We start from the raw sequence: 27,047 nt of genomic DNA, 5'->3' as shown, positions 1-27,047 counted from the left end.
TAGATATTATATAGGCACTATTTTACACTCAATGTCTCCAAGACCTACCGAAGGTTAACATCAGTGATGTACATCGGCTGGTACAAGCGGCATGCTCAGCCCCGAGGAGCAAAAGAGAAAAGGGGTTCAAGATGTAGCTACATATCCAGCTACGTCGACAATTATGAAGGTAAGTGACAAACAAAGCTGTAGTTACTGGCTAACTTTCACAAATTGACAGTCTTGATACAGTGTAAAGCGTTTTAATTAGGGATGTCCCGATCACCTTTTTTTGCTCCCGATCCGATTCCGATCATTTGATTTTGACAATCTGCCGATACCGATTTTTCCCGATCCGATCTTTATGCAATGCATTAAGAGAAAAAAAAGGTAACAGATAACGGCTGGTCATCCAACGCGATGAATTCAGCTATCTTGGCTGTTATTGTGTTGGCCTTTTCACTGTTCTGGGGCAGTTTCTCTTTCCTTTTAAAAGTCTCTGAAAGTGTCGGTTGTTTCAGTGCCGTTACCTGAGTGGCCGCTGTGTACTCGCCGTGTTGTTGTTGGTGTTTGTTTCTCAGGTAGCGTATTTGGTTGGTCGTGTTGAACGTAGCTCTGTTCTTTCCACCACGCGGAACCTCCGCCTTGCAAACATTGCATCTGGCTATTACACTGCCTTCGCTTTCAATTTTATAATACTTCCAAACTCCTGACATTTTCTCTGTCCCGACTCCCGAGTCACCAGCTGAACGTAGCCTCTCGATAGCTTACTGCTACTATTAGACACTGCGCCCACTCTGTTGCCAGATTTCAGAGAAATAAGCAACCAGGTCTGAAAACAAGCCCAAAGAAAGCAACACATACATGATGTTGTGTAATTTTAAACCAAAACTAAGTCCTCAAGATGACTTTAAGATGTGAACATGGTCATTTTTGTTTTGTAACATTAAATAATAAAAAAAAAAATTATGAAAAAAAAAATCCCGATCCCCGATTTTTTTCTCCCGATCCCCGATTTTTTGAAAATCACGTGATCGGCTCCAATCCCCGATCACGTGATCGGATCATATCTAGTTTTAATGATGTACTATTACGTTTTTTTGGATAACATGAATGATATCCAATTCCCCACAGTTTCAAACAAAGATCTACCTTCAGGGAGAGTGAGCGTCAGGGCTAGCTGTTACAGGTCCATGAGAAAGCATGAAAAGCGTCACGATCTCAGAGTAGGGAGGAAAATAAAAAGTGTTAATCGGTTCAAAGTCTCAATCGGGTTCATGTTCTGGGGTTTTTATGTGGCAAGAGTAGGTAACCTGTGATTTAGGATTCAAATAAGCCCAGCTAGCTGACGTGTTGCAACAGATTACATAGTGAGAATACATTTGCTCACATCAACTGGTAGCTAGCTATGTGTGTGTAGCATGAAGGGGCTACAGATTTATTTTCGTTTTGTAACCCTCTCGTGTAAAATGATAAATACATTAGCTAAACCCAAACTTAGCTTTCATCAAAGATTCTTAATGAGAGGTTGAAAGCAGTCTCTGCTTTCATGGAAACCCCAGAAACTGGTTGTGACGGCTGCTGTTCTTTACTGAATGGTTAGTATAATCCATGTAGGGTCCAATTATTTGTATTGGCCAGTGTTAGGTAAGTGCTGGTTTTGTACCCTACATCTATGTGAAGCTGTTCAACGTTCTACGAACACTATTTTATATGTTTATAATATAAGATAATACATTGAGAGAGCTGAGACAGGCTATTCAAGCGTATCTGTTTGAATGTCCTTAAATTACAGTATTCCAAACAGCAGAACTTCTGTGTCAGTGATGTGACTGACAACCTGACATGGTTTAGCCTTTTCCCACACCTACTACTACTGATCAGCTTGCTCTCAGCTTTCTCATTTGTCTGTGTTGTATTGAAGCAGTGTCCTAAATGTAAAATGACTGACATTTTGTTTTAAGAACTGCTCACCTGTGGAGATTGCAGTGGCAAAGTGTTCCTGTGTAGCTGGAACAGCACTCTGCAACCACAATGTTGCACTGCTGTTCCAGACCGCACACTACTCCACACTCAACCTGGCTGCTGTACCCCCTGTCCTCAGCTGCTGTCCCCCTGTCCTCAGCTGCTGTCCCCCCTGTCCTCAGCTGCACTGAAACAGAGCAGCGATGGCACAAGCCAAGAACCATGGTAAGTACAGTATGTGTTCACAACCAATCCACGGTGTAATGAGTATGTCCTTTGTGCCAAGAGCTGATTTAGTATGTTGCATCAACAACCTTTTCAATTAATTTTACGATTATTTTGTGTAATTAATAGGGTGTTGAAACCAGGCAGAGTGAGTGACATGGTGTTCATTTCCACTAAGCCAAAGCAGTTTACAGTTGCTGACGATGTAAGGTAATATATATTGTCCTAAGTAATTGTATGTAGCCTGCTCCAACTTTGTGATTGTTGTCTGAGTGTAAAATTGTTCTTAAAGTCCTAATTATCATATAAACATGTTCAAAGGCCGTGCGGGGGTAGCTGCCAGACCCAGATGTCCTCAAAGTCAGCGAGGCATACAAGGACTTCTCAGCAGACATCGCACCACGAAAAAAAAACTAATGGCTCACTTCAACTCAACGACTAACACTCTTTCAGAGGATATGTTGGAAATGCACACATTATATATATTTTTTGCATCTACTTTCTGGATATTGTACATCTGTTCATCTGTTATATAAACTAGCATTACTTAAATATGCAGAGACTAATTGAAATGTTTAAATATGTATTTTTCCCCCCGATATAACATCAACCTATGTTTTGTAAAAGTTTATTAAATTAATCTGTACAATGTTATCATATTGTGGATTTATTAAATTATGTATTTTCCTTTGTTATTTATGTGTGCGTTTGTTTTAAGGATATAATTCATTAGTACCTAAACATAGTATGGTATAACTGCTTTTTGTAATGAAATACACAATTTCTCTAAAAAAACAAAAACTCTAAACTCCGGAAGTACTCAGCCGCACACCCAGCCGCCGGAAGTTGATAGACGCCATCTTGTGCACAGAGCCTATAAACCTACAAAGTACTGATATAGTAAATTAAAAAATAATTATTTTTGTGTAGTTGTATATTGCAATAATAACGTATGGTTGTCACAAAATCCCACAGCACACCCATACTTGCTTCACGGCACACCGTTTGGGAACCACTGCTCTAATAAGCCAACTAAACAAATATCAGTTCACAGAAATATTATTTCATGTTTACAAGTGGCATGTTTGTATTAAACCGGTCATTTAACAGTGGAATGAAACTATTGTAAACTATTGGAAAGCACGGAAAATGTGTGTGCATTGAGATTAACCATTAAAATGACATAAACATGAAGTCATGAACACTAACCCATACATTAGTTGTCTAACTTGAACCACTTGTAGCCTGTCTCTGCTGACGCACAATAAGGGGAATGTCAACCCGCACTCTGCTGCTCCTCAGCGCAACTTAATGTCACAGCAGGCATAACAACAGTCGGTGTTTCTTGTGAGTGTTTTCCCCGGGAAACAAACACAATACACACAACACGTCACAGATTATTTTGCGGTATTTGACGTAACTAGGAGTCTACTGGATGGTATCAGTACTACAAGTAAAACAATTAAAAATATATATATATTTTCTTTATTAATTACGTTGTTTATAAATTAATCTGAGGGCCGCAAAAAGAGGCTGCCATTTGCTCATCCCTGGTCTAAATGATCACTGCTGTTGGATTTTTTTCAACATTTGTTTTCGTATTTCAAAAGCTAACATGTAGGCTATTATAATGGCCACAAATACAACAGCTGAAGTTGTCCTTGAATTAAATAGTATTTTGATACTTAACAAAACATAACAAAACATCCAATATGCATGGCCATTGTCCACCCATAATGAAGAGGGCCTCAAAGATCCCACAAAATTAACTTCAAGGTACAAATAAATGCTTTATCCTTACAAGCATGGCATCTTCACTGATAACTATACATCGCACCATTAAAGTCATCAGGAACCTCTCAATAACATAAAACTTTATTTCAATTTGAATACACACATTTAGGAAGTAATTATACCATGTCATAGGGCCTTTACATATTTGAACTCAAATGATTGTCTGGGTCGTAATTGGTGGATTTAAACACAACAGGAATACGGGTTACACCCAGGAAAAGGTTTATGCATGTAAGACACATCTATTCAATTAGCTTTTGCAGCTATTAAAGAAAACCTGCAAACATGGCACTAGGCTGAAGACAGAGTTGTAGCACATGTATTTAACTCAGAGGTTCATAAATTAGTCACAAGATAACAAAGCAACTAGTAAACTAACAAAGGCAATCAGTGGGAAAATAATCTGTTACATGCATGGGCAGCAGATACAGATCTTTGCGCTATTTGTCTCCGCTGAAGACCTTGTTAAAAAGCTAATGTTATGGACTCATGCCACAGTGAGGTGGTTCTTCAGGCTCTGTGAGGTCGGTCCCCAGCCTGGTAATCCATCATGGGGGAGGACGAGAGAGAATGGCAATGATTCCCTGAATTATCTCCCCTCCAACACACACACACACACACACACACACACACACACACACACACACACACACACACACACACACACACACACACACACACACACACACACACACACACACACACACACACACACACACACACACACACACACACACACACACACACACACACACACACACACACACACACACACACACACACACACACACACACACACACACACACACACACACACACACACACACACACACACACACACACACACACACGAGTCATCAACGGCCAACACACTCTCTGGGAAATGCCAGGTGGTGGCGAGAGACGGAAAAACGAGAGGAGGAAGGACAGGGAACAGAGAGAGTTTACAGAAAATTAGAAACAGGCAATGGGGATAGCAAAATACAAAAGGCAGGAGGAAGAGCGTAGCGTGAAGCTAGACAGAGATACACTATAGCTTATTACACACCGTAGTCAGCGTCGACAAAACGTATTAAATCTGCTGCCGGTTGCTGTAATAAACATCCTCCGACCAATCCACTCACACAAACACACTTCTGCTCTCCATTTACAACATTTGTTTTATCATGTCTCAGGGACCATTACATTCCAGTCTATAATATGAGTTTGTGAGGTACTACTGTAGCAGGGGACTGAAATGGTGTCAGTGAGGTCAATGTGCCCAAACTTCATTATCACCTTTATATTTATGACTCAAATGTAAATGACCGCTGGGGCCTTTCCAATGTGTGTGACCATATCATGTTTATGGTGAAAAAAACATTATAAATTCTTCCTTAAAGGTGGGGTAGGTAAGTTTCAGAAACCGGCTCGAGATACACTTTTTGTTATATTCCATGGAATGCTCTTAACATCCCGATAGCAATGAATATCTTAAGTGCTTTGACAAAATATCCATAAAAAAACGTCATCTGTAGAAGCCGTAATACTGTAAAAAGTACATCCAATCCGTTTAGCCGGGCCGGCCGGTTTCCCATTAATGATGGCCTACCTGCCTGTCAGCCTTCCATCGGGGCACAAACTTATCTCGTGCCCTCATTGGTCATGTGCGCGTTCGTGTGTGTTGGAGGAGGGGCTCTGTGAGGAAGTGGCAGATTTTCTCTGGTTGTGTATTTTCAAATTCTAGCGATCTCGAGCCGGTTTCTCAAACTTACCTACCCCACCTTTAACTTAAAAAAACAAAGAGTACAATCTTTTTTTTGTATTGCTAATTCAAAAACTACAGTATAAAACAACTCATAAGTATGTACAATTGTCTTTTTTTCAAATAAATATAATGTAATGGCAACTGTTTGGAAACTATTGCATAAGGGAACTTTAGGGTAAATTACAAAGCTTTACCTGAGGAGTTTTCTGTTGTCAGAGCTCATAACATTGTACTACGAATCGGCTACGTAGCATTCTGCAGAATATATATTATCTTTTTGTTTCTGCCCTGTTTGAGACCTTATACCCAAGTCCTGGTAGGATTGGAGAGTATAATAAATAATGTAATAAAGTAATTGGGTCAACATTTCCAGTTTCCATGTCTTCATCTTACAATTTGAATTTGTAGTTTACTGCTCCGTTGAATACTTCAGTAAAGTAGTTTTCAGGATTTGTTAAAATCATCGAATCTCGGGGTGATAAAACCACAAATAGATTCATACAGCTCTTTATATGTATTAATTCATATTTATTTATAAACTCCAATTTATTCCCGGAACATAAATCACAAATAACTTGCAATAATTGAAATCCCCTTATCATTAAAATTGACTTTACTGCTTTACTACTACTTATTTTCTTGTTGAGCACAAATCAAAGTCAATCTTCTGACTCTTCTATTTTAACTCCTACGAATCAATAGCCTACCACCCCACTGAACAAAGGATGCAGAATAATATAATACAAAATAGACCGAATTATGTATTTCAAAGAGCGAAGGTCGACCTCTTCTCTCTGTTTCATTTTTCAAAAGGAAGCGTTCGCTGTGCAGCAGCTCCGAGTACAACAGCCTTCACCCGCTGAGACCTTGAGGAGAACAATATCATCTCCATTTTCCCAAATCAATACGTATTGTTTTCAAAGATGTGTTCGCTGCTTTTTTATCTTATACATATTTAATATGGGGCTTCATCCCTGCTCATATCCTCGTGGGTTCCCTCATCAAGACATGGAAAGCCTTTTCTCATTTCACAGAGATTCTCTGACCGCTGATCGAGAGGAAAACATAAACAAGTTGAAGGTCAGTCCGCTCGGATGCAAGGCAAGTTTATTTATATAGCACTTTTCAACACAAGGCAATTCAAAGTGCTTTACAAAAAATGAAAGACATTAAGCATTAAAAAAGAAAAGCTAATAAAATAAACATTAAAAGGAAAAATACATGGATAAAAGTTACAGTGCAGTCTAAAATATGAATAGTTCAATTAAAAGCAGCGACAAAAAGAAAAGTTTTCAGCCTGGATTTAAAAGTAGTCAGAGTTGCAGCGGACCTGCAGGTTTCTGGGAGTTTGTTCCAGATATTTGGAGCATAATAACTGAACGCTGCTTCTCCATGTTTAGTTCTGACTCTGGGGAAAGAAAGCTGACCAGTCCCTGAAGACCTGAGAGATCTGGATGGTTCATAATTTAGCAGGAGGTCAGAAATGTATTTTGGGCCTAAACCATTCAGTGCTTTATAAACCAGCAGCAGTATTTTGAAATCTATTCTTTGACACACAGGAAGCCAGTGTAAAGACTTCAGAACAGGAGTGATGTGATCCACGTTCTTAGTGTTAGTGAGGACTCGAGCAGCGGCGTTCTGAATCAGCTGCAGCTTCCTAATAGATTTTTTAGTGAGACCTGTGAAGACACCATTGCAGTAGTCGAGTCTACTGAAGATAAAAGCATGGACAAGTTTTTCCAAATCCTGCTGTGACATTAGTCAGTTAATCCTAGATATATTCTTTAGGTGATAGTAGGCTGATTTAGTAACTGTTTTAATGTGACTGTTCAGAGTCCATGACTACACCTAGATGTCTGGCTTTATCTGTTGTTTTGAACAGAGGGATGCTTCTTTACAAGACTTGCTATCCTACTACAACCCATCGCCCATCATGCGGACGCTACATTATTGATCACTAAAGCATCCATCATCATAAAAGGAAACAGCACTATCCTTGACTAAAATATACATTCAACTTTTTCAGCACACATCAGGTCACTCAGGTTGAGGAGGGACAGCTAATGCAAGGGAAGTGTGAAACCTTTTAAGGAGCTTGTAGGTCATCAGACATATTGCATCATTTATGACTTTCTTGTCAAATCTCAACCTTTAAGGTTATAATATAAAAAGAGTGAGTTTAAAAATAAATGAAAACTGAAGTGCCAAAGTGCTGGTCTAATAGGTTTAAAGTAATAGCAATAGCCATAATGTTTAAAAATTGAACACCGAGTACTCATTCCACGTCTGTAAGTTGTATGTTAATGCTAATTAATACTTTTCTAGGGGTCACTGCCTCATCCATCAAGCACTGTGAGAACTGTACTGATATTCAACAACTTAAAACCATATTACTTTTTGCTAATACAACATTATTACAGGGAAACGAAAAAAAGATAGACAATCAGGTCGTAAAAACAAAAACAAAGTTAGCCTAACTTATTGGAACGAGTACAACAGTAAAGGTATTATCCAAACTGTCGTTGTACGCACAGAACTGATACCAGATGCATTCCTGGTTTGACTTTTATATTGTAATTGATGTAGTTGTTTCCTTTGTAATTATTAATCATACGAAATATTTCTGGCACGCTCACTTAAAGCTTTACATCCAGATCAAAGTGATATTCAAAATATGATATGCTCACAATCTATTATCATTAAAAACCAACAATGCATTGATAACATATCTCTATTAGATAAGAAGTGTGTATTATGTAGAAAACTACTCAAATCTCAAAAGACTTAAGTTGATATACACAGTGGTAAAACATCTCGGCGAAACTGTTGATATTTAAGGAAATTGTAACAAAAAATGGAAATGTGTAACCTCCTCATTAATCTAATCTTGAGAGCAGTACGTTTACATTCTGTTAAAAGCAAATGACTTGTGTAAAAACATATGGCAAAATCATAGCCATATGCATAATATCTTCATTCATTTATGTTATTCCTAAATTAGTCTGCATTGAGTGTTGCATTATATTGACTAATCTTGCAATGACAAGTTTATCTCAATAACACTTGATACAACAAGCATGTCTCAATAAATATGCCGTGCATGTGTGTATTCTATATTATTGAATATGTTCCTCAGTAGACAGCGGAGCTTTTCATAAACATCAGAAGAAAAGCAACACATGATAAATACCTCCACTTATTGTTGGTACTAATGCATCATGGGGCAAACAGCATTTGCCTCTAAATCTGTTGAGTACTCATGTGGCATGCTGGAGCACAACGCTATCACACAAATGAGATGCTGTGGTTTTGCCCAGAGCTATTTAATAGAAGAGTTACGACATCTCCGTTCACTCCAATGGACCACTTCTTTACAGCAATGGCGGATCGTGGAGCCTCTCAATCGTTCCCCGGAAGTTAGCGCCAAGGCTGGCAGAGCTGTGGAGTTGCAGCATAATAGACCGTTCGTGACGGACTTTTAAAGGTAAGAAGAAGTTTAAAGATTTATATTGCGGATATTATCAGTACATCTGATTCAAATGAACATGTGTATTAAAGGATGTCAGTGGATTATCCATAAATTAGTAGATTTAGGGAACGTTTACAGATAACAGATTAAGCTAGCATACCGAAGCAAGTTAGCAACACACGTTGAACAGCCTTTTAATTGTAAATTCCGTTCTCTTAATGTCATTTCGTCCAACATGTTGAATTAGAGAAGAGGGGCTTCTAAACGGGATTGTATGCGGGGGTGGAGGGAGTTAAATATTAGATCAATATAACTTTGGTGAGTGTAAGAGTGAGTGTTTTTAGCAGAGCCATATTGTGTCCTTGTGATTCTGTTGATTATTACCTGTCTGTATTATGTTGCAGCTCAGCTGATTCTGGATTGATGGCAAAGGGAGAGGGACTTAAGTGAGAGTGAAAACACAAGGTACGTTTAATACTACTGTTTTATATAAGTAAACACCTTATCTCCCCAAGGCATTTCCCATCCAATAGGTGTGCTATATAGGTGTGTATAACCCTTTCTCCTGTCTGTTGCTCCCTCTCTCAGCACAAGAACCAGAGGGGGATTCAATGGAGCCTGAATACCTGCACTGAGACCCTCACCCTGCACCCTGAGTCTCAACTCTCAGTGTTTTTCAAGCCTTTCCCTGTTTTTTTATATTAAACAAAACATTAAGCTTTCCCAATGGTGTGGTTTTCGTTTTGTGAAAAAGTGCAAATGCAGTGTTTGTATATAATTACATCACATATTTTGTTGCTGTTGGTCGTGAAATTGCTCCTGCTGACTTGAGCCAGCCATTTTTTCCTCCGCTCTGTGTCAGTGGGGAAGCCGTACATTCGTACTCCTTTCTCTGAGCGATTTGAGCATCCCCAGGCAGCACAGCAAACCATGGTGGCGACTAGGAGGCAGCACAGCAAACCATGGTGGCTACTAGGAGGCAGCACAGCAAACCAGGACAACACGGAGGAAAAGGCACCGACAAACTGCATGATATGCTATTCAATGTTTATTGAACTCCATGTATTTGCAATGGATGTTCCTAAAACAACACATTTAACATCATCATCATCATGCTGCTGCTGCTAGTCCTTTGATAGTCACCTGTCGGTCTCCTGTCCTTTCTGAAAGCCATAAAGATGACATTAGTCATTTAGATAACTTGTGTCCTCAATTACCATGGGATTACTGAAACTACCATGAATTTAAGAAAATGGTAGAAATGAATCCAATCTGAATTTTAAAGCATTACTTTAGATCCCCTCCCTCTAAATGTATCAATAAACATTAGAAAGTGATGCTCCTGACTACCATACAAGTTTAAGAAGATAATATTGGTTTGAAAGAATTCAAAGCTATAAATAAACAGCAACAGGCTCTTTAACCAAGGCACTGTTAGTAACATGTAAACTAGTTGTTCACACTAATCCTAATATTATCACTTAATATTAGCAAATTCGATTTTATTTTTTAAAACATATTGATGTAAATACATACACATATCGATTTGTTGTATAAATATTGCAAATCAAAACCTTTATTCACTAATAATTAACAAAAATCGTAGTTCTATCTCCTGTTATCAATGCATTCACATTGCCCGCCATGAACTTCCGGGGAACGATCCTCGTCGACATGAACCACGTGACGATAACCGTTTTTGGACTTCCGGTGTCGTAACTCTTCTATCTATATGGCGCTGGTTTTGCCTAATGTGCTCAAGAAGTGGAGAACCACACACACACACACACACACACACACACACACACACACACACACACACACACACACACACACACACACACACACACACACACACACACACACACACACACACACACACACACACACACACACACACACACACACACACACCACACACACACACACACACACACACACACACACACACACACACACACACACACACACACACACACACACACACACACACACACACACACACACACACACACACACACACACACACAAACATGTATCCTCTCAAAACAGTGACAGTGCTGACAAAGGTCTGTCTAGAAATGAGAGGAAAACAAAGTGCTCGACTAATGACGACAGACAATGGAAAGTTACAGGAAGTCTCTTGTATCTTGCTTTGGAATCACACTGCACAGCCATTAGGAGGAAATGGAAATAAATGGGAAGCATTTTGGGCCAATTTTCGTTACAATTACGACTAACACTATTTCTTTCCCCATGCTTGTGGCTCAGAGCAGTGTGTTTTACACAATGACCGTGTCCCCACTTGTAATCTCTAATAGTGCTGACACTGTTACAGCCCATCTTTAGTGCAGCCTCTGTTTTTCTTGTCAGTAGTCGGCTCAAAGGATGAAATGCAGTGAATGAAACAAAAGAAAATACAGAGGCATAAAAAAAGGGATGCTGGACTTTATAAAAAAATACATTTTGGAGGCAGAATATTGAAAATGTGTCGGTGGTTTATAAATGTTCTCCATTTTGAAATAACCTCAATAAGCATAACCCTTATGAATACATTCTCTCTCTCCATCCATTTAGTTGAGTCTTAGATGTCTGATAATAGGACGTGTCATATTCCCATTGTGTCTGACCATTATAACATTCATTTTGCACTTTAATATTGATTCCCTGCGCCCATGCTGCAATCAGGTTGCCACTCAAGTCTCCTGGACAACTAAAGCATCATTGAAATCCTTTATAGAGATGGCCTACCCGCAGGAAATAGAGTTGCTATATACAGTTCATAAAACATTGTTGATAGCAAGGTAAAGACTCCAGCTGTTCTATAGACCTAAATTGATGTAAGCTACATCCCTAACAACAGGATCAACATGCTGTCCTGTCCAAAATGGACAAAAGTTAAAAATAAAATCCATATTTGTCTGGCATCCAACATCTATGAACCAACGGTGAAATAGTCCGCTCTACAAATATTTGTCTTACGGTCTACAGGAGACTGTCATTGCTTTACAGACAAGCACAAATGAAAATGTTATTCTTTGTGAAAATCCACAATATCTAACCAGCCACATAGGCCAAAATCAGGCAAAGTAACATCCATGTAATAAGCATTAAAGCAATGGAGTAGGCTCATGATGAACCTCTGTCATAACTGTTACGAGCACAGAGGAAGGGAGACGTTTATGAGTCTGGCCTTCTGTGCCAACTCTGTGTGCCGGAGGTAAACAGAGCAGAGATAGTGCCTCCGTGAGACTGGAGGTGAGCGCTTTGGGAACAACAGGAATGAGGAATGAATTGGTTTGAATCAGAGTGACACTTCCAGGCCTTTTTAACAAAGGTTTGTCAAGGTGGTTAGAAGGTTTTCAAACAGCTGTTCTCAGCTCTCTGAATAGCAAGGTCGTCAAGTTTGGCTGTTGGTCTGACAGCACACGCTGAAAGTGTGAAAAAAGAAGGGCTGCTGTCCAAATATAACAACACCATGGCCCCGAGTGGAGGTAAAAGAAAAAGAGGGAAATGGGGTGATGGAAGAGTTCGAGGGAGTAAAAACCCAGACGTAATAAAAGGCAGAGCCGGCACCAGAACAAATCTACAGAGAGGGCATATGATTTTCATGGGAGGGCACACAAAACCGTCATGTGCCGCGGCCAGTGGCGGCGCCAGAGATTTTCTTTTGGGGGTGCTGTGGGGTAGCTTGATGTTTCATAGAAGGTGCTCAAACATGTAGGGTTTCCCATTAATGTCCCGGGCGCTACAGCGGAATTTTCTACTTTCTATTTATAATTACTAAACTGCCAGTGCCTCGAGTTTACAGCTAATTTGCTCAAAGACAATACCAATTATAGTTAACTAAGGCTACTAGCTAATGGATAAGTTAGCTCAAGGTTTAGCTAAGGTAATGTATCATGGGCATACAGTACTGTACTTAAGGGGAGACACTTAAAGTGAATACAGTCAAATGTGTATCTAATAACGTCATCACAATCGCCACATTGATATGCAAATGAGGCGTTAACTAGGCCTAATTAAAATGCGCTAATTTGCATGCCGTTACCAAGGCATTGCAGGTGAAAAGGATAAAACAAAAAAAGACATCACCTCACAACTTCCACAGATAGTTACTTACGTCAAGTCAAAATGTTCCCCAGAAATGTTATGTTTGAATGCAGATAGCTTTAAATCTTTAGATGAATTCAGACATGGTAGTAAAACGAACACCAATTATATGTGTTTCTTGGAAGTTTTATTTCCATTAGAGTGAAAGAAAACATGGAAGCAAAATAGACCAAAAATAACAAGTAATGTCCTGCCTTAAACAGTAACTTCATAATTTAACTATTAATTGTACTAGTTTGTTGTCTGCTCTTGTGCATTGTGAATAGGCCTACTAAAGAAGACCATTGTCTCTGTGTGCTACTATATTTAACTTTTTGTTTTAAAACATTTTTTTATAAATGATTATGGGAAGTGCCTTTTTTCTCACTTGAGCACCGCCCCCCAAAATGTCTGTGCACGTCCCTGACCCACAGTATACCCGCCACTGTTACAATGAAGGCTCTGTAATCAGCTCACGGCATATAGGTGTAAGCAGGGGTAAAGTGCTATTTTTTATAAGTGGGGAGTGGAACTAACCTCCTCTCGGGGGGTCCGGGGGCATGCTAATATTGAAGTTAAATGCATCAATCTGGTGCACTTTGAGAGCAAAATGAAGAGATCTATGGATACATCTCTCAACACCCATATGAAACAGAACTGTGAACAGATTTACTTTTTCTTTATGGATATTTTACAAATCACTCCCCTCTTAAACTGTATAATTTTTTTTTTATAAATAATAAAAACCGTGTTTATTGGGGGAGGGCAGGAATGGGAGGCCCTCTCATTTGACATGACCCTCTCACGGCGTCGGGTCTGATAAAAGGTGAGATATTACACACACCCTCAAACATTTACACATAAAGACAGAATATATGAGGGTTAGAGCTATTAGATTATGCAAAGTAGCCATGAAAACAGATAAAATCTTGGTCAAAATATAATGTAGATTAAACTTAGTTTCTCTCCCACATATTCCCCCCCTTGAAACGCCTCAATTGTAGTACTTTGTATACTTCCGCAACATAATGACATTACTACTGTACATAACTCTTGGGTTTCTATTGGCTAGCTCTCAAACACATTGTACATGATAGGCTAAGGGGCAGGAAATATCTAAGTGGTTGGCCAATCAAAACAGAGCCGGCCACCTAACCAATTAGAGCAGAATGGGCTCTGGTTTCAGACAGAGGGTGAAAAGAGGTGCAGCACAGGCAGTATGAGAAGTACCTTTTGAACACTAAAGCATCAAAGTGTATATTTACATTTACTGTACCGAGTGTGTGCCTTTATGTGTCCAGTCCTGCCTCAGAAAAGCAGAAAAGCTTTTAAAACACAATATTTGTTTTGAGTCAGTCCCTCCACATTTTAGATTGTACATCATGTAATAATAATAATAATAATAATAATTCCTTATATTTATTATAGCGCTTTTCCAGATGCTCAAAGCGCTTTACATATACACATTACACATATTTTGTATACATGCAATGGTCACTGTGGACAATACCCACAGGAGCAAGTTCAGGTGAAGTGTCTTGCCCAAGGACACACCGGCTTTACAGACGCAGCAGCGGCGGGTTTCACCCCTTGATCTGATGATCATTGCACAGCGCACTGCGCCACACCGTCCATCTTCACGCCTCGAGGTCATCGAGGCGCTTTTACAAGTATACATTAGTATTATACATGTACTGTGGACAATACCCACAGGAGCAAATCCGGGTGAAGTGTCTTGCCCAAGGACACAACGGCCTGACGCAGTGGCGGCAGGAGCGGGTTTCGAACTGAAGTTCCCCAGCTCCCCCCTTGATCTGATGATCGGATGCACAGACCACTGCGCCACCCGTCCCATAATGTACATTTAACTCTCGAAGCTGATTGTAAAATACAAAGTTGTCTAGAAGTTAGAAGCAAGACAAAACTCGGCAAAGTACATCACCAGCCTCACACTCTGTATTATGAGGTGGTATAATTTGTGCGCAGGAACCATCCATGCCTTTTCTCTCGCTGTCTTTTGCTGTGTCAACAGCTCAGTGTTAATGGACGCTTGATTGAAGGGGGTGCTGGGGGACAAAAGGCTCCTTTAATTAAGCATCGCTAAAATGTCAATTTGCTGATTCGCCATGACTCAAATTACGTGTGTACACTTTGTCCTGCACACAGCTAATGTTTTGCATGTGTACTGTAAGGAGTATCAGCCTTTTGAAAAGAAGCATCTGTAAGTGCTCGTGTGAAATGTGTGCGACAGGTTGTCTCTGATGTATCAATAGTTATGGTGGATAATCCACTGCTTAAGGATGTGCTCGGTCATTTTGGTTGTTGGATTCAGGTTTGAAGTGAGTCCTGTCTTCGTTTGTGGGTTCAAATGTTGTTGATTTTTTATATTTACTTTTCCAACGAATGGTTAGAGATAGAGCAGTGATATCTAATCATATTGAACAAAACTAAATATTTTAAAGGTCCCATGTCATGGCCATTTCCACTGATCATAATTCCATTGTTGAGGTCTACTAGAATAGATTTACATTGTGCAATTTTCCAAACTCACATTGGTTTCTCATACAGCATCTCTGTATAGCATGTGTGTTCACTCTGCAGAGTATTATCATCTGATATTTAAGAAATGTGTTACATTTGAAATGGCAGAAAGTCTTGTTGCAATTTCCAGATATTAAAAGAGGTCCCTTGAGTTTCTCTGGTAATTATCAATAGTAGCAGTTAAGTGAATACTGTTCAAACAATACCTGTGTTTGTGTTTTATATTGATTTCTCTGTTTTATCCTTTCATAAATGTGAGGACTAAAATGGCTATAAACAAGGGCTGTTTGGAGTAAACAGGGTTGTATTGCTCTGTGGGGGAGGTGTAGGCATGCAGGACAGGGTGCTAAGTGGATGAGAGTATATTCTGCTTAAGATCTCTAGCATGTCATGTTTCAGGGAAGTCTACATATCTTGAATAGTATATGTGTGGGTTTAATTACTTTGTATTAATTATAATGTGTAACCAGAAGTTGGAGATATGAGAGATGAAATTGTTGGGTTATCTTTGGAAGCAAGGAAATATCCTTTAAGACTTTGAGGTCTCTGGAATGTGGGGGGATGTGTGTGTGGAGGCTGAGTTAACTCCACCCCTTCCTGTTGGAGCTTTTGTTCGCCCTCTCTTCTCGCACTGCCTGGCTGTGAGTCTGTGTGTGTGCTCACACACAGACTCACATCCTCGCCACGTCCCGCCGTCTCAGGCTGAGAAATCCGCAGAGCTGCAGCTGATAAAAAGATTGAGTGTGTGACATGTGTGACACGTTACGTAACGGCTCTGCGGATTGGTCCTACTCATCACCAACCTACTCTGAAATAAGTCAATAAATGTGTTTTTAGGGAGCATATTCATACAGTGTCTGTGTGGGTTAAGATGTCCTTGCTTCTAAAGGTTAAGGAAGACACTTTAGGAGTTTTACATTTAAAAATGTCATATCGCTTTTATCTCACTACGATCCTGGTGGCGTTTATGGATGTCTGAACCAGAGGTCGTGCAGACATCCTGCATTTTTGGGAGAGGAGAGGAGGAGATGCAGCTCAATCTATAATTCACCACAACACAGGTTAGTGCAATCACATCGAGCTGTTTGCACCTGGGACTCAATGAGTGCAACGAGAACATTATTTTACTGTACAGTTTCTCTACAAAACAGTAACAACGCTCCAGCAAACACTGACACAAAGTTGAAGAGCGGGCAACAACGAGGAAAGAAACAGAGTTCTCACTCATTAGATCAATATCCTATTCCACGGTCAACCGCACAAAAAACTCCCTCATTTATTTTTTACATCTTCAATTTCTAGTAGTAGAAGACAGAAAGTGCATTAACCATGCAAGGGCTAGAGTGGTGGTGAAAGAGAGAGAAATTGAGACTTAAGGAGATGGAGAGAACAATCCTCCACAGCTCTTCCTTTCTTCTCAGAGGTCTACGTCTAAATATCTCACCCAGGCCTGCACCCTTTACTAGTAGATAAGAAAATAATGAATGTGATAATTAAAAAAAGGCTTTGTTCTTTCTATCACCTGAATAAAAAAATTGCTAATATCGACTTACGATAAAGAGTACTATGGGTTGAATATTTAATGTGGTGCCTGGATTCTCCAATGGCATTGTGTCTATACAGTGGAGACAGACATAGCTTGCACATGTTATGCACTATGGAAGCATAATGTCAAAAAACAGGCTTTTTCACGTAAGCACATTTTTTAAATATAACTGATCTGGAGCACACCCTTCATCCAAGCTAACCAAAGTAGCCTTACTTTAAACAAGGCTGACAGTCTTCTGGCCCACAGTGTATCCTATCATTCAGATTTAAGTATAATTTCTTGCACCTGCTCAGTCAACAGTTTGCATCGCATGCCATGGCAAATTCCATTGAAATGCCAATATCATTGTTCATCCCTATACCGCGTAGCATAGCACATTCAGTACGGATAAGAACAGTCTCTTCTAACAGGTTGGCATCTAGTCAGAAATGGGCGTGTTTGAAACGTAAAGAGGACATTTTATGCTCATGTTCATGTTCAGGTGTATGTTGTGCTTACTGTGACATGTTTGCATGCTTTAATGTTCAAAAAGTGCTTTTTCTCGTACTGCCTGTGCTGCAACACCTCTTTTCCCCCTTTGTCTGAAAACAGAGCCCAGTCTGCTCTGATTGGTTAGCTGGATTGCCCTATTGTGATTGGTCAGCCACGTAGAGATGTCCCGCCCATCATGTACAATGTGTTGGAGCACTAGCAAATAGAAGCGCAAGTGTTACAGTGATGTCACTATGTTACAGAAGTACAGTAAACAAATGGAGGTGTTTCAGGCAGGGGGGGGAGTGTGTCTTTAAGGACATTTGGAATTAAGGCTTTACAGACCATTTACATGCACACAAACCTATATTACGCACTACAGGAAAGGGAAAACCCCAAACAGCATAATTGGTCCCTTTAAGGAAGTGTCAATTGCAGCAGTTTTGCTTTTTGGTTTGGTTTGTTAGCATTGGGGGCATCCCATATGAACTACATGGTCCCTCTTAATGTGTTCTTCCTCATGAAGCCCAGACAAATAGAGACAGAAACACTCAGAGCTTAATCCATCCTGATCCTGTGGTACACACGCAGTGCCGGACAGTGCTGCAGCTGAAGTGTAGCCATGTATGAGAAGAACAAACTGTGTTTAAGGCTGACTGATTCTCCTTCCTCTGCTACACAACCTGAGACTGCCAACAGATGCAGAGGAGTTACTGAATAGTGTGTGTGTGTGTGTGTGTGTGTGTGTGTGTGTGTGTGTGTGTGTGTGTGTGTGTGTGTGTGTGTGTGTGTGTGTGTGTGTGTGTGTGTGTGTATGAGGGGTTTGTGGGGTGGCCGTTCATATATTGGTGGATTAGTGGAGCAAGCACCGCAGCAGAAGCTTATGGTGTTGTGTGAGTTGAAACCAGATGTCAGTAGGTCACTATTATCTCACTTTCTCTTTTTGTCCTCTCCATTTTCTGCTGGTGCAAAAGTGTGACAAAAATAGAGATTAAGACTACTTTTGAGATATCAGAATATTAAGAGTAACAGCCTTGGCAGCATACTTTTGATTTCATGTTTCGTGCTGTGTAAAATGTGGACACTAGGCAGAAAGGCGTCAGGAAAGAACCAAATACACACTAGCTGCTGCCACCGGATATCAAGTGGCGGAACGTTTGAGTACACTTACCAAAGGAATGTACTTGACTCGCATTTAGGGTACTTGGCTTTTAGATCATTATATATTTTTTTAATTGGCTTCATATCAATTGGCTCTTTTGGCATATTTAGTAGTAGTGCCACAACATTTGTAATTCGAGTAATTTGGATAATCAGAGAAGTATCTTTCTGTTACACATCTACAAACCTTTATGTCTTATCACCTCTTAAAAGAAAGCCGTGCCGGAGCAGGTTGTTTTGCTTCACGGGTCTGTGGGATGCACATTCACCAAAGAGATACTTCCTTTCTAAAATAGGCCTAAAGAGATAAAGTACCCAATATTTCTCAAAAAGATTTCGAGAAATAGTCCAAAATATCCTGTTATCCATTTGTTAGGTATAACTTCATTTATGAACGGACTTTTCTTAGAAATAGTACGAGACGTTGCCTTCAAGACTTCCCCATATAGCTGCAGAGTGTTAGACTCTATGAATCGATAAGGATATCCAGATTTGGATCGACATTGAACGCCCATAAAAATCGAAACCACAGAAGGCTCTTCTTTCTTCATCACTTCTGTCACTAACCTCCCTCTCTCTTCCTCTCTTTCTCACCTGCTTTCCTGTTTGTTCTGTCCCTGTCTTTCTCTCTGGGCTTCTCTCCAGTTTACATGAGGAGCTGTTGGCCAACAAAACACACATTGGCCCGGTCCTCGGCAGGCAGAGAGGACACAGAGCAGCAGGGCAGAACAGCAAGATTGCTATATAACTTTCAGCATGATCCCTCTGCAACGCCTACTCACCGCACCTCACCAGAAACACCGCTTTGCAGAGCGAGATGATAGCTGCTAAACATTTTCCAAAAGAAGTAGAAAAGGAGGCAGCAGTATGCAGAAAGACCAGCCTTCAACCTATAGCCATTCTCTCATACATTTGCAGTTTGTGTTGCTCTCTAATAGCTGAGACTGCGATGTGACTATTGACCCGTGCCCCTATTGATAAACTATTATTAATATATAAATGCTTGGCAAACACCATGAAGTGCCTCAAGCCTAAATAATACAGAGAAAATCGATGACTTTGCTAATTGGATAATCATTTATGTTTTAAGTAAACATGCCAAATAAATGCTGCTTTAATTTTCTTTAATGTGAGGATTTAAAACGTGTCTTTATCTTGACCTAAAAGTATATTTAATTTGTTTTGTTGTTAAACAGTTGCTCTGAGAGAAATTAGTTGCTGCCCTAAAGATGTCTTATTAAAGAAATTGAGGCTTTGTGATGAGTTTTAACTTGAATTCTTTGTTGGTTTAAAATATGTTAAACTTAAGGTGCCGGTACAAGCTTTTCCCAGCAGGTTTGAACAATAATCCACTCACTTCTGTAGCATACTTTAGTTACAAAACCTCAAAACACCTGTCTTGTGATTACACGGGTATATCTCGCTTTTTGATGATGAAAACGTTCCTAAAACCGAGCATCCACTCTCTGTTTTGTAACTAATGACTGAAGGGGAAAATTATCGCCGCACCCCAACCCTGTTCAGGCACTCCATGTTTAAACGTTCCAGACTTTGACTCATTTAACATTCGAACGAGCAACAAAGACAAGTGCTCTCCACAGTCCTGCCTGAAAGAGGTGCCAGGTGTTAGGGTTTAATCGGCCATCAGGACTTCTTGTCATCAACATCCCACCTGTCGCTTTGATTCAGCTCAATCTGCCTGCTTGTCTGTCCTTTTGAAGTCATCCTCCCTCACTGTCTGTTCTTGAGACCTCCTGTCAGCTAGTCTGGCAGGGGTGTCCCTGATGGCCATGACACAAGAAGCTATAAAGTGTCGAAATGATGACGTGTTTTTGTACTCCAAAGTGGAAGTTAGCATCGCAGGGCTTCCTTGACACAGACCAATGGGGTCACCGTTTTGATGTTGGGATAGTGCAGGAAATAAGTTCTGTGGCAAACACACTTTTATGATTCTTACAGAATTTGTGTTGCTGGGAAACCTCCATTTATTAACGCCACTATATGATTGTTGAAGCCTAAACACATCTGCCACAAAAGAGCTACATCACAGTCACATGGCTGTGCATCACCACAGCTAAGCTAAAGGCCAATGTGTGTTTTTGTAACAAAGCAACATTGTGATGACACTTCTGCGCTTCGGACATTCATGAGTGAGGTATTTACTGATGTAAATTATTTCACACGCAACTTTTCAGCCAAGACCAAGGCACCGTGAGACATCCCCGCTAGTTTTTTGATATCAGTTAATGTCTGGGTAGATTTGAGTATTTGAACCAAAGTCACAGCAAAAATGCAAAGTTAATTGGATACATTGTAATATGGGCTGATGCAAAGTTTTTGTTTTGTGTTGTTTTTTGAGAAACCACATTGCACACTTACTGTATTTTGCTAAATCCTGAATACAGACTCCAAAGTGAGTAGCATTTGTACTACCTAACTTTTCAGACTAATTGGGAAGAAGCATTTCCCCAGAGTTTAATTTTAATATACATTCTGGGTATAAAGGTGCCCCAGCAGTGCTCAGATTGTGGACTAATTGCAAAATTACATAATGATATATTAGATGAGCAGCTGCTGAATACATTTGTTTAACCTCAAGATGTCCTTTCTTACCAATTAGCATTAAAATGAGATATATTACCGAGAAACCAAAAGTAATTTCCCACCCTTAAGCAGTAGCTGAAGAGTCCGTCCTTGTTGGAAACACTTTTTAGAGAGGGGGGGACTCTCAGTCATTATTACTTGCAGTGAAAGTTAAATTAGACGCCTCCAGCTGTGCTGTTAATATCTCTGGGTCAGTTCAAACTTATCGAAAATAGGAGGCAGAAATTACCCAACTCGACTTTAAAAGAGCACATGTACCTGCTTGAATGAATCTCTATGAAGTTCAAATTCATTTAAAAACAAAGAGGAGTAATTTCCACTTCAAACAAAGCCTTCTCTCAACCTCTAAATCAAACAGAGGAGTGAATGTGAGGCTGGCAGCAGAGCAGTATCTGTTTGAAGTGACGGGCAAAGAGTTGAATATGGAACAGCAGCTCCACTGACGGGTCTGTAACTGTAAAAAAAGACTACCTCAAGTTGTGACTTTTGTTGGTAGTACATATACAACACATTGAGTCTAGGGCAGCTTTGTTACTGTCTAAACTGTCATTCAGCTGGACTAAGGATTGTATTATATATTATATTATTATATTACATTACATGTTACTTGTTAGACGCTTTTATCCAAAGCGACTTACATATTCAATACTGTGGGCAATCCCCACAGGAGCAATTTGGGGTGAAGTGTCTTACCGAGGGACACAACGACATGCTGACTGCAGTGGGGTTTGAACCTGTGACCCCCTGATCCAAACACGTACGCACAACCCACTGCGCCACACACCTCCGTGTACCAACACAGTCTTTGATTTACTGGAAAAGGTACAAAAGCAACACAAAAATAGTCTTAGATGGTTCATCCATACTACAATGTTTTAAAGTCTTATTTCCTCTTGAAGCCCTGAACTAATTATTTGATACATTTGAGTTACGCTTAATTTATGTTTATAGTTTAGCAGCTGGATATATTTGTATTATCTGCATTTCAATTTGCCTGGTTCTGCTTGGGAATTGCAGTGCTTATTGGTTTCATGTTTTTGTTTACCATGCTTGAGCACTTTTGAAAGGGGCTGAATAAATATAGTTTACTTTTGTTATCGTCTTTTCACTTTTGTAGATCCTCCGAAGGTCAGATTGATAAGAGACAAGTTAGAAACAGAATTGAAATGAGCCGAACTGCCTTGAGATAAAGATAAACTGAGAGTATAACAGTCCTGATGCAGTGATGGATATTTCATTGAGAGATGAGCCAAGCCCATTCTTGAAGGAATGAAAGGAAAGGGAGGATTAAGTCAAAAAAGGCTCCGGATGTTTTGCCCATTCTAATACTCTCTCCAGAAAACACACCCCTAACATTGGAGATAAAAACGATTCAGAGACGCTCCGAGACAAAATGTGTGTTCATGTGTGTGTGTGTTTAAGTGTGAAGGCCAGAGAGTAAGACACTGGAACGTCGCCAAATCAGGAGTGGAGCACAGCAGGGCAGGCAGAACCAAAGGTCTGTCCCACAGGGGGAGTTATTAAGGTGTTGCGCGAGACCATCAGGGAAGAGAAAGGGCAGAAAGGAGAGATCATTACCCAAAATGTAGCAGAAGAAGAAGTCTCGCCCTTTGCAGCGTGAAAGACCCACATGCACTCTGAAAACATTGCTGAGACGATATAGCTCAGTGTGCTTCTGCTGAGCGGAGTGCAGAGAAAGTAAACGTGTTGCTGACGTTCACTGCAGTTTGTTTTTGGTGTGAGAGAAGAGAAACAGCTGAACTGGAAACTGACTTGCAGTAATATCATTTTCAAATCACTGTTATGAATTAAATACCTGATGATGGCAATGCTTAGAACTAAGCTAATAGATCTATTTCAGGTCAATGTATTGTCATCAGTAATTAGATCTTTCAACAAGATAGTCCTGAGCCTTAAACCGTTTCTCATAAACAAAAGGTCTTTGCCAGTAATTAGTATTGATCATTTGAGTTTCCAGCTCTTAAATACCATTATTGTCAATTTCCACTTTGACTTTTTCTGAAAGCTCTGACTGCACTCCCACACAAATGTTCCAAAACAAAACAAATGTGGAAGCCTCATGTCAGTCAAAAATCAAGTTCAACTATACCTTCATTTAAATGTTCACATATGACCGACATGAGTAAACAGAAAAAAGATCCCTATAAAGTCCTTAACATTAAATTGTTTTCCATCTTTGCGTTTTGTTGTTGACTTTTTGAGATGAGGGTTTTCACCCGTTTGCTTACTTGTGATTTGCAGAGTACTGTGAGTAGTCGAGCACATTTTCTTTTTGGACAAATAAAAAAAGAACAAAACTTGAACAAGAATTTCTTTGACGCTATCACGAGGGTGCTTGTGTTACTTTACAGTATAAATATGCAGCATATATCGCCTTATGTACCTGGTTGATGATATAGATGCCGTAGTCGATCTTCTGCCGCCTGAGGATGGGGTGGAGGTAGTGGAGCCAGTACTTCAGGTGGTTTTCTCTGTGACGGAACGGGATGATGATGGCCACCTAAACACCAGGGACAGTTTGGGTTGGTTGCTTGTTTGCACTATAAAACATTTTCATCATTTCGAGAAGCATTGAAATGCAAGAAGCTAAATAAATCAGTTCCAGTAAAGAAAAAAAAATGAGCATAAACAGACAAGATGAATAATTTGAAACGTTTCAGTTAATTTGTAAACATGTACTTTTGTGTAGCACTTCAACATGTTTGGCTCATTTGAAGCCAACCAGCACTTAAAATGTTTTCACCTATCAATCACTAATGTACTGTATGTTCATGGTTGATTTCACTCCTTTGAAGTCGCTTGAATAAAAGTGTTAGCTAGATGAAATGTAATGTACATGTCAAGTATCATTCTGTGTTTATTTGATTATTAAGCTTAAATTAGTTTTGTTTCATCCGACGGTAAACTGTTCTGCACCAGGAAATCTCCCGCTGCTTAATGTCACAGTAAAGTACATAAAGCTGGTTCTCATTCATTATGAATGAAGAAGCTCTCGATGGCAGTGCCGATAAGAGACAGATTTGATGCCCTCCTCTATCTCTCTTTATTTTAGTCGTTCTCAGCTGTCCAAACAGTCCAAGGTTAAACAGTAATTTACCGTGTTGAGTTCGTGCTCACGGTAATTTTGCACTCAGATGAAGACAGACAGCAGATCGACCTTCGTTTCTGTATAGTTAGGCATTGTGATGGGTTAGTGGTGTCATTATTACTGCTATGAAGCTCCTTGACCTCCGTGAAGTCATGTGGAGAAGAGAGACGTACATGACTTGACTAGACTGATATATATATGACTATGCCGAAATATGAGAAATATACAAATATACAAATATAACAATTACTTAGTAAGCGGACATTGTAGGGTAATTTTTTTATCTCCTGTATAGTTACTCAGTTTTTTATGTCCTCATATTTCTGACTCAACGTTTGGATAGCCAATTTCATAACCTTTTCTATTCCATCATTTTGATTCAGTACCTCATAATTCTGAGCATGCATTTTATAAAGACTTCTCTTTTTTAATAGTTATTTTCTTGGCAAATCGGGCTTTCATAATAAAATGTGTGGATATTCAGAGAGAGGGGAACAGACCTTCCATCTAGGCCGGCAGTCAGGCGGCGTGTAGCGCCCCCCCTCCGTCACGTTGGGGTTTTCCTTCTGCACTCGTTCCATCGTCATCTGGGAGCCGAACTCGATCAACAGACGGCCCACTGAGGAAACAAGGAAAGAGGGAAGAGTTAGTGAGATGAAGAGGATAACAGAGTACGCAGAGGATAAAGTGGAGGGAAGACACAGAGGAGAAGAAAGTAGTGTGGGGGTGTCGGGAGTGAGGGACGGCTTTTAGCTTCAAAGCTATGCTGCAAGTGTATCAAAGCAACATGTGCAGAAATAATGGTTTCAAGGGATACGCTTCGCTTAATGCAGCATTTAATAAGATGCACCGGCTTTGGAAAACATATTTTCCAACCAAATAAACAAAGACTTTGAAGTCACTAAGAGTAAACACAACATGAAAGGTAATTACGCTGCTCAGTCATGAAGGCCCTCCATATGTTATATCACCACAAATCCATCCGTCATTCCTTTGATTGCTGACGGATCAAATGCCATCAACGCGTGTGTATTTGTGTGCATGAGTTTGCGGGTTCAGATTAATTTAAGAAGAAGGGTTGTCTTTAAATCTCTGGCCCGCACAGTAAATACAGCCCCTCGTTCAGGGAGCCGCGATCATTAAAATATACGAGCTGAGCTTCAACCAACGTCCTGCAACCATAACCCTCATTATAACACACCAGACTCTGAGTACTCCTTCTGTTGCAAAATATCACTCATTAGTGCATGTTTTTCTTCAGCGGGAGTGTCGGAGAAATACACATTACATGATGATTACAACAAAAGTAAAGAATGTCGTGCTGTGGAGGACACTTGTTCAAGGATGTTTGTACTTCATTACTACCAAAAAGGCACTCTACAACATGTAATGATGGTTGTATCTATGTATCTACTTTTATAATTTTCGAGTCATAAATCTATCGATCATAAATCTATCGATTAGATTTATGATTCGAAAATTATAAAAGTAGGATAGACATGTGGATATTATCCGGCTGAACAAAACGTGATCCGTCTCTTAAATGTGTTTCAACCACAGACCTTATTTCGAGCTATTTTTCAAAATCCTATGGAGAAATTGCATTGCGTTTTTGTCGAAGGAACCGGAAGAAGTTTACTTCCGGGTTTTAGGACGCGTCACTGCGGTTCTCTATTGTTGTGTGTAATCTATCATACTGTATTGCCATGCTTCTAAACAACATGTATTTTCAGTTGGTCTCAACAAATCCCATGAAAAAGAGAAAAACAAGCAATCAATGGATCCTGCTGCAATCATTGTCAATACCCAAAGCAATAATGGCATGTTTTGTGATTTATTTTAAATCCGTCTTACATACACAATTCTGCTGCTTTAGATGCTCACTAGCACATAATGAGACTTGAGTATCAATCCGCGACTTAAAATAGTCCCCAAGAAAAACTGAAACAGGGCCCAGTCTGCTCTCATTGGTTAGCTAGCTGGATTTGGTGATTGGTCAACCACTAAAATAAGTCTCCCCCCTTAGCCTATCACGCACAATGTATCCGAGCGCTAGCCGTTACATAGTGATGTCACTAGATTACAGAAGAAAACAAAAGAGTCCAATTGAGGCGTTGTGGGAGAGAAACTCCCTCCCTGGAGGGAACTTTGGGATTTCAACCTTTGCAGACCACATGAACAATAACCTACTGTATACAACACACTACAGGAAAGGGAAAACCCAAAATGCATAATAGGGTCCTTTAAAGCAACCGCCATAACACATATTCTGTTTCTATTGATATACAGATCATGTGTTTATGGTGTTGAAGTACTGAGTACTGAACTACAGCGAGAGAGA

General features: G+C 39.9%; 1 protein-coding gene across 1 annotated transcript in view; it reads right to left on the bottom strand.

Moving 5' to 3' along the window:
• The window catches only part of b4galt2 (UDP-Gal:betaGlcNAc beta 1,4- galactosyltransferase, polypeptide 2), a 172,641-nt gene that overhangs the window by 70,839 nt on the left and 74,755 nt on the right, over window positions 1-27,047 (bottom strand). Inside the window, exons 3-4 of the mRNA XM_034105385.1 lie at window positions 25,207-25,325; window positions 24,002-24,118 (exon numbers count right to left, since the gene is read on the bottom strand). Of these exons, the coding sequence (XP_033961276.1) occupies window positions 24,002-24,118; window positions 25,207-25,325 (236 nt within the window). The remainder of the gene's footprint in view (window positions 1-24,001; window positions 24,119-25,206; window positions 25,326-27,047) is intronic.

The sequence above is a fragment of the Pseudochaenichthys georgianus genome, chromosome 17 (assembly GCF_902827115.2).
Source record: "Pseudochaenichthys georgianus chromosome 17, fPseGeo1.2, whole genome shotgun sequence".
NCBI lineage: Eukaryota > Metazoa > Chordata > Actinopteri > Perciformes > Channichthyidae > Pseudochaenichthys > Pseudochaenichthys georgianus.
Note: the sequence above shows the minus strand (reverse complement) of the source record. Positions and strands in the feature narration are given on the sequence as shown.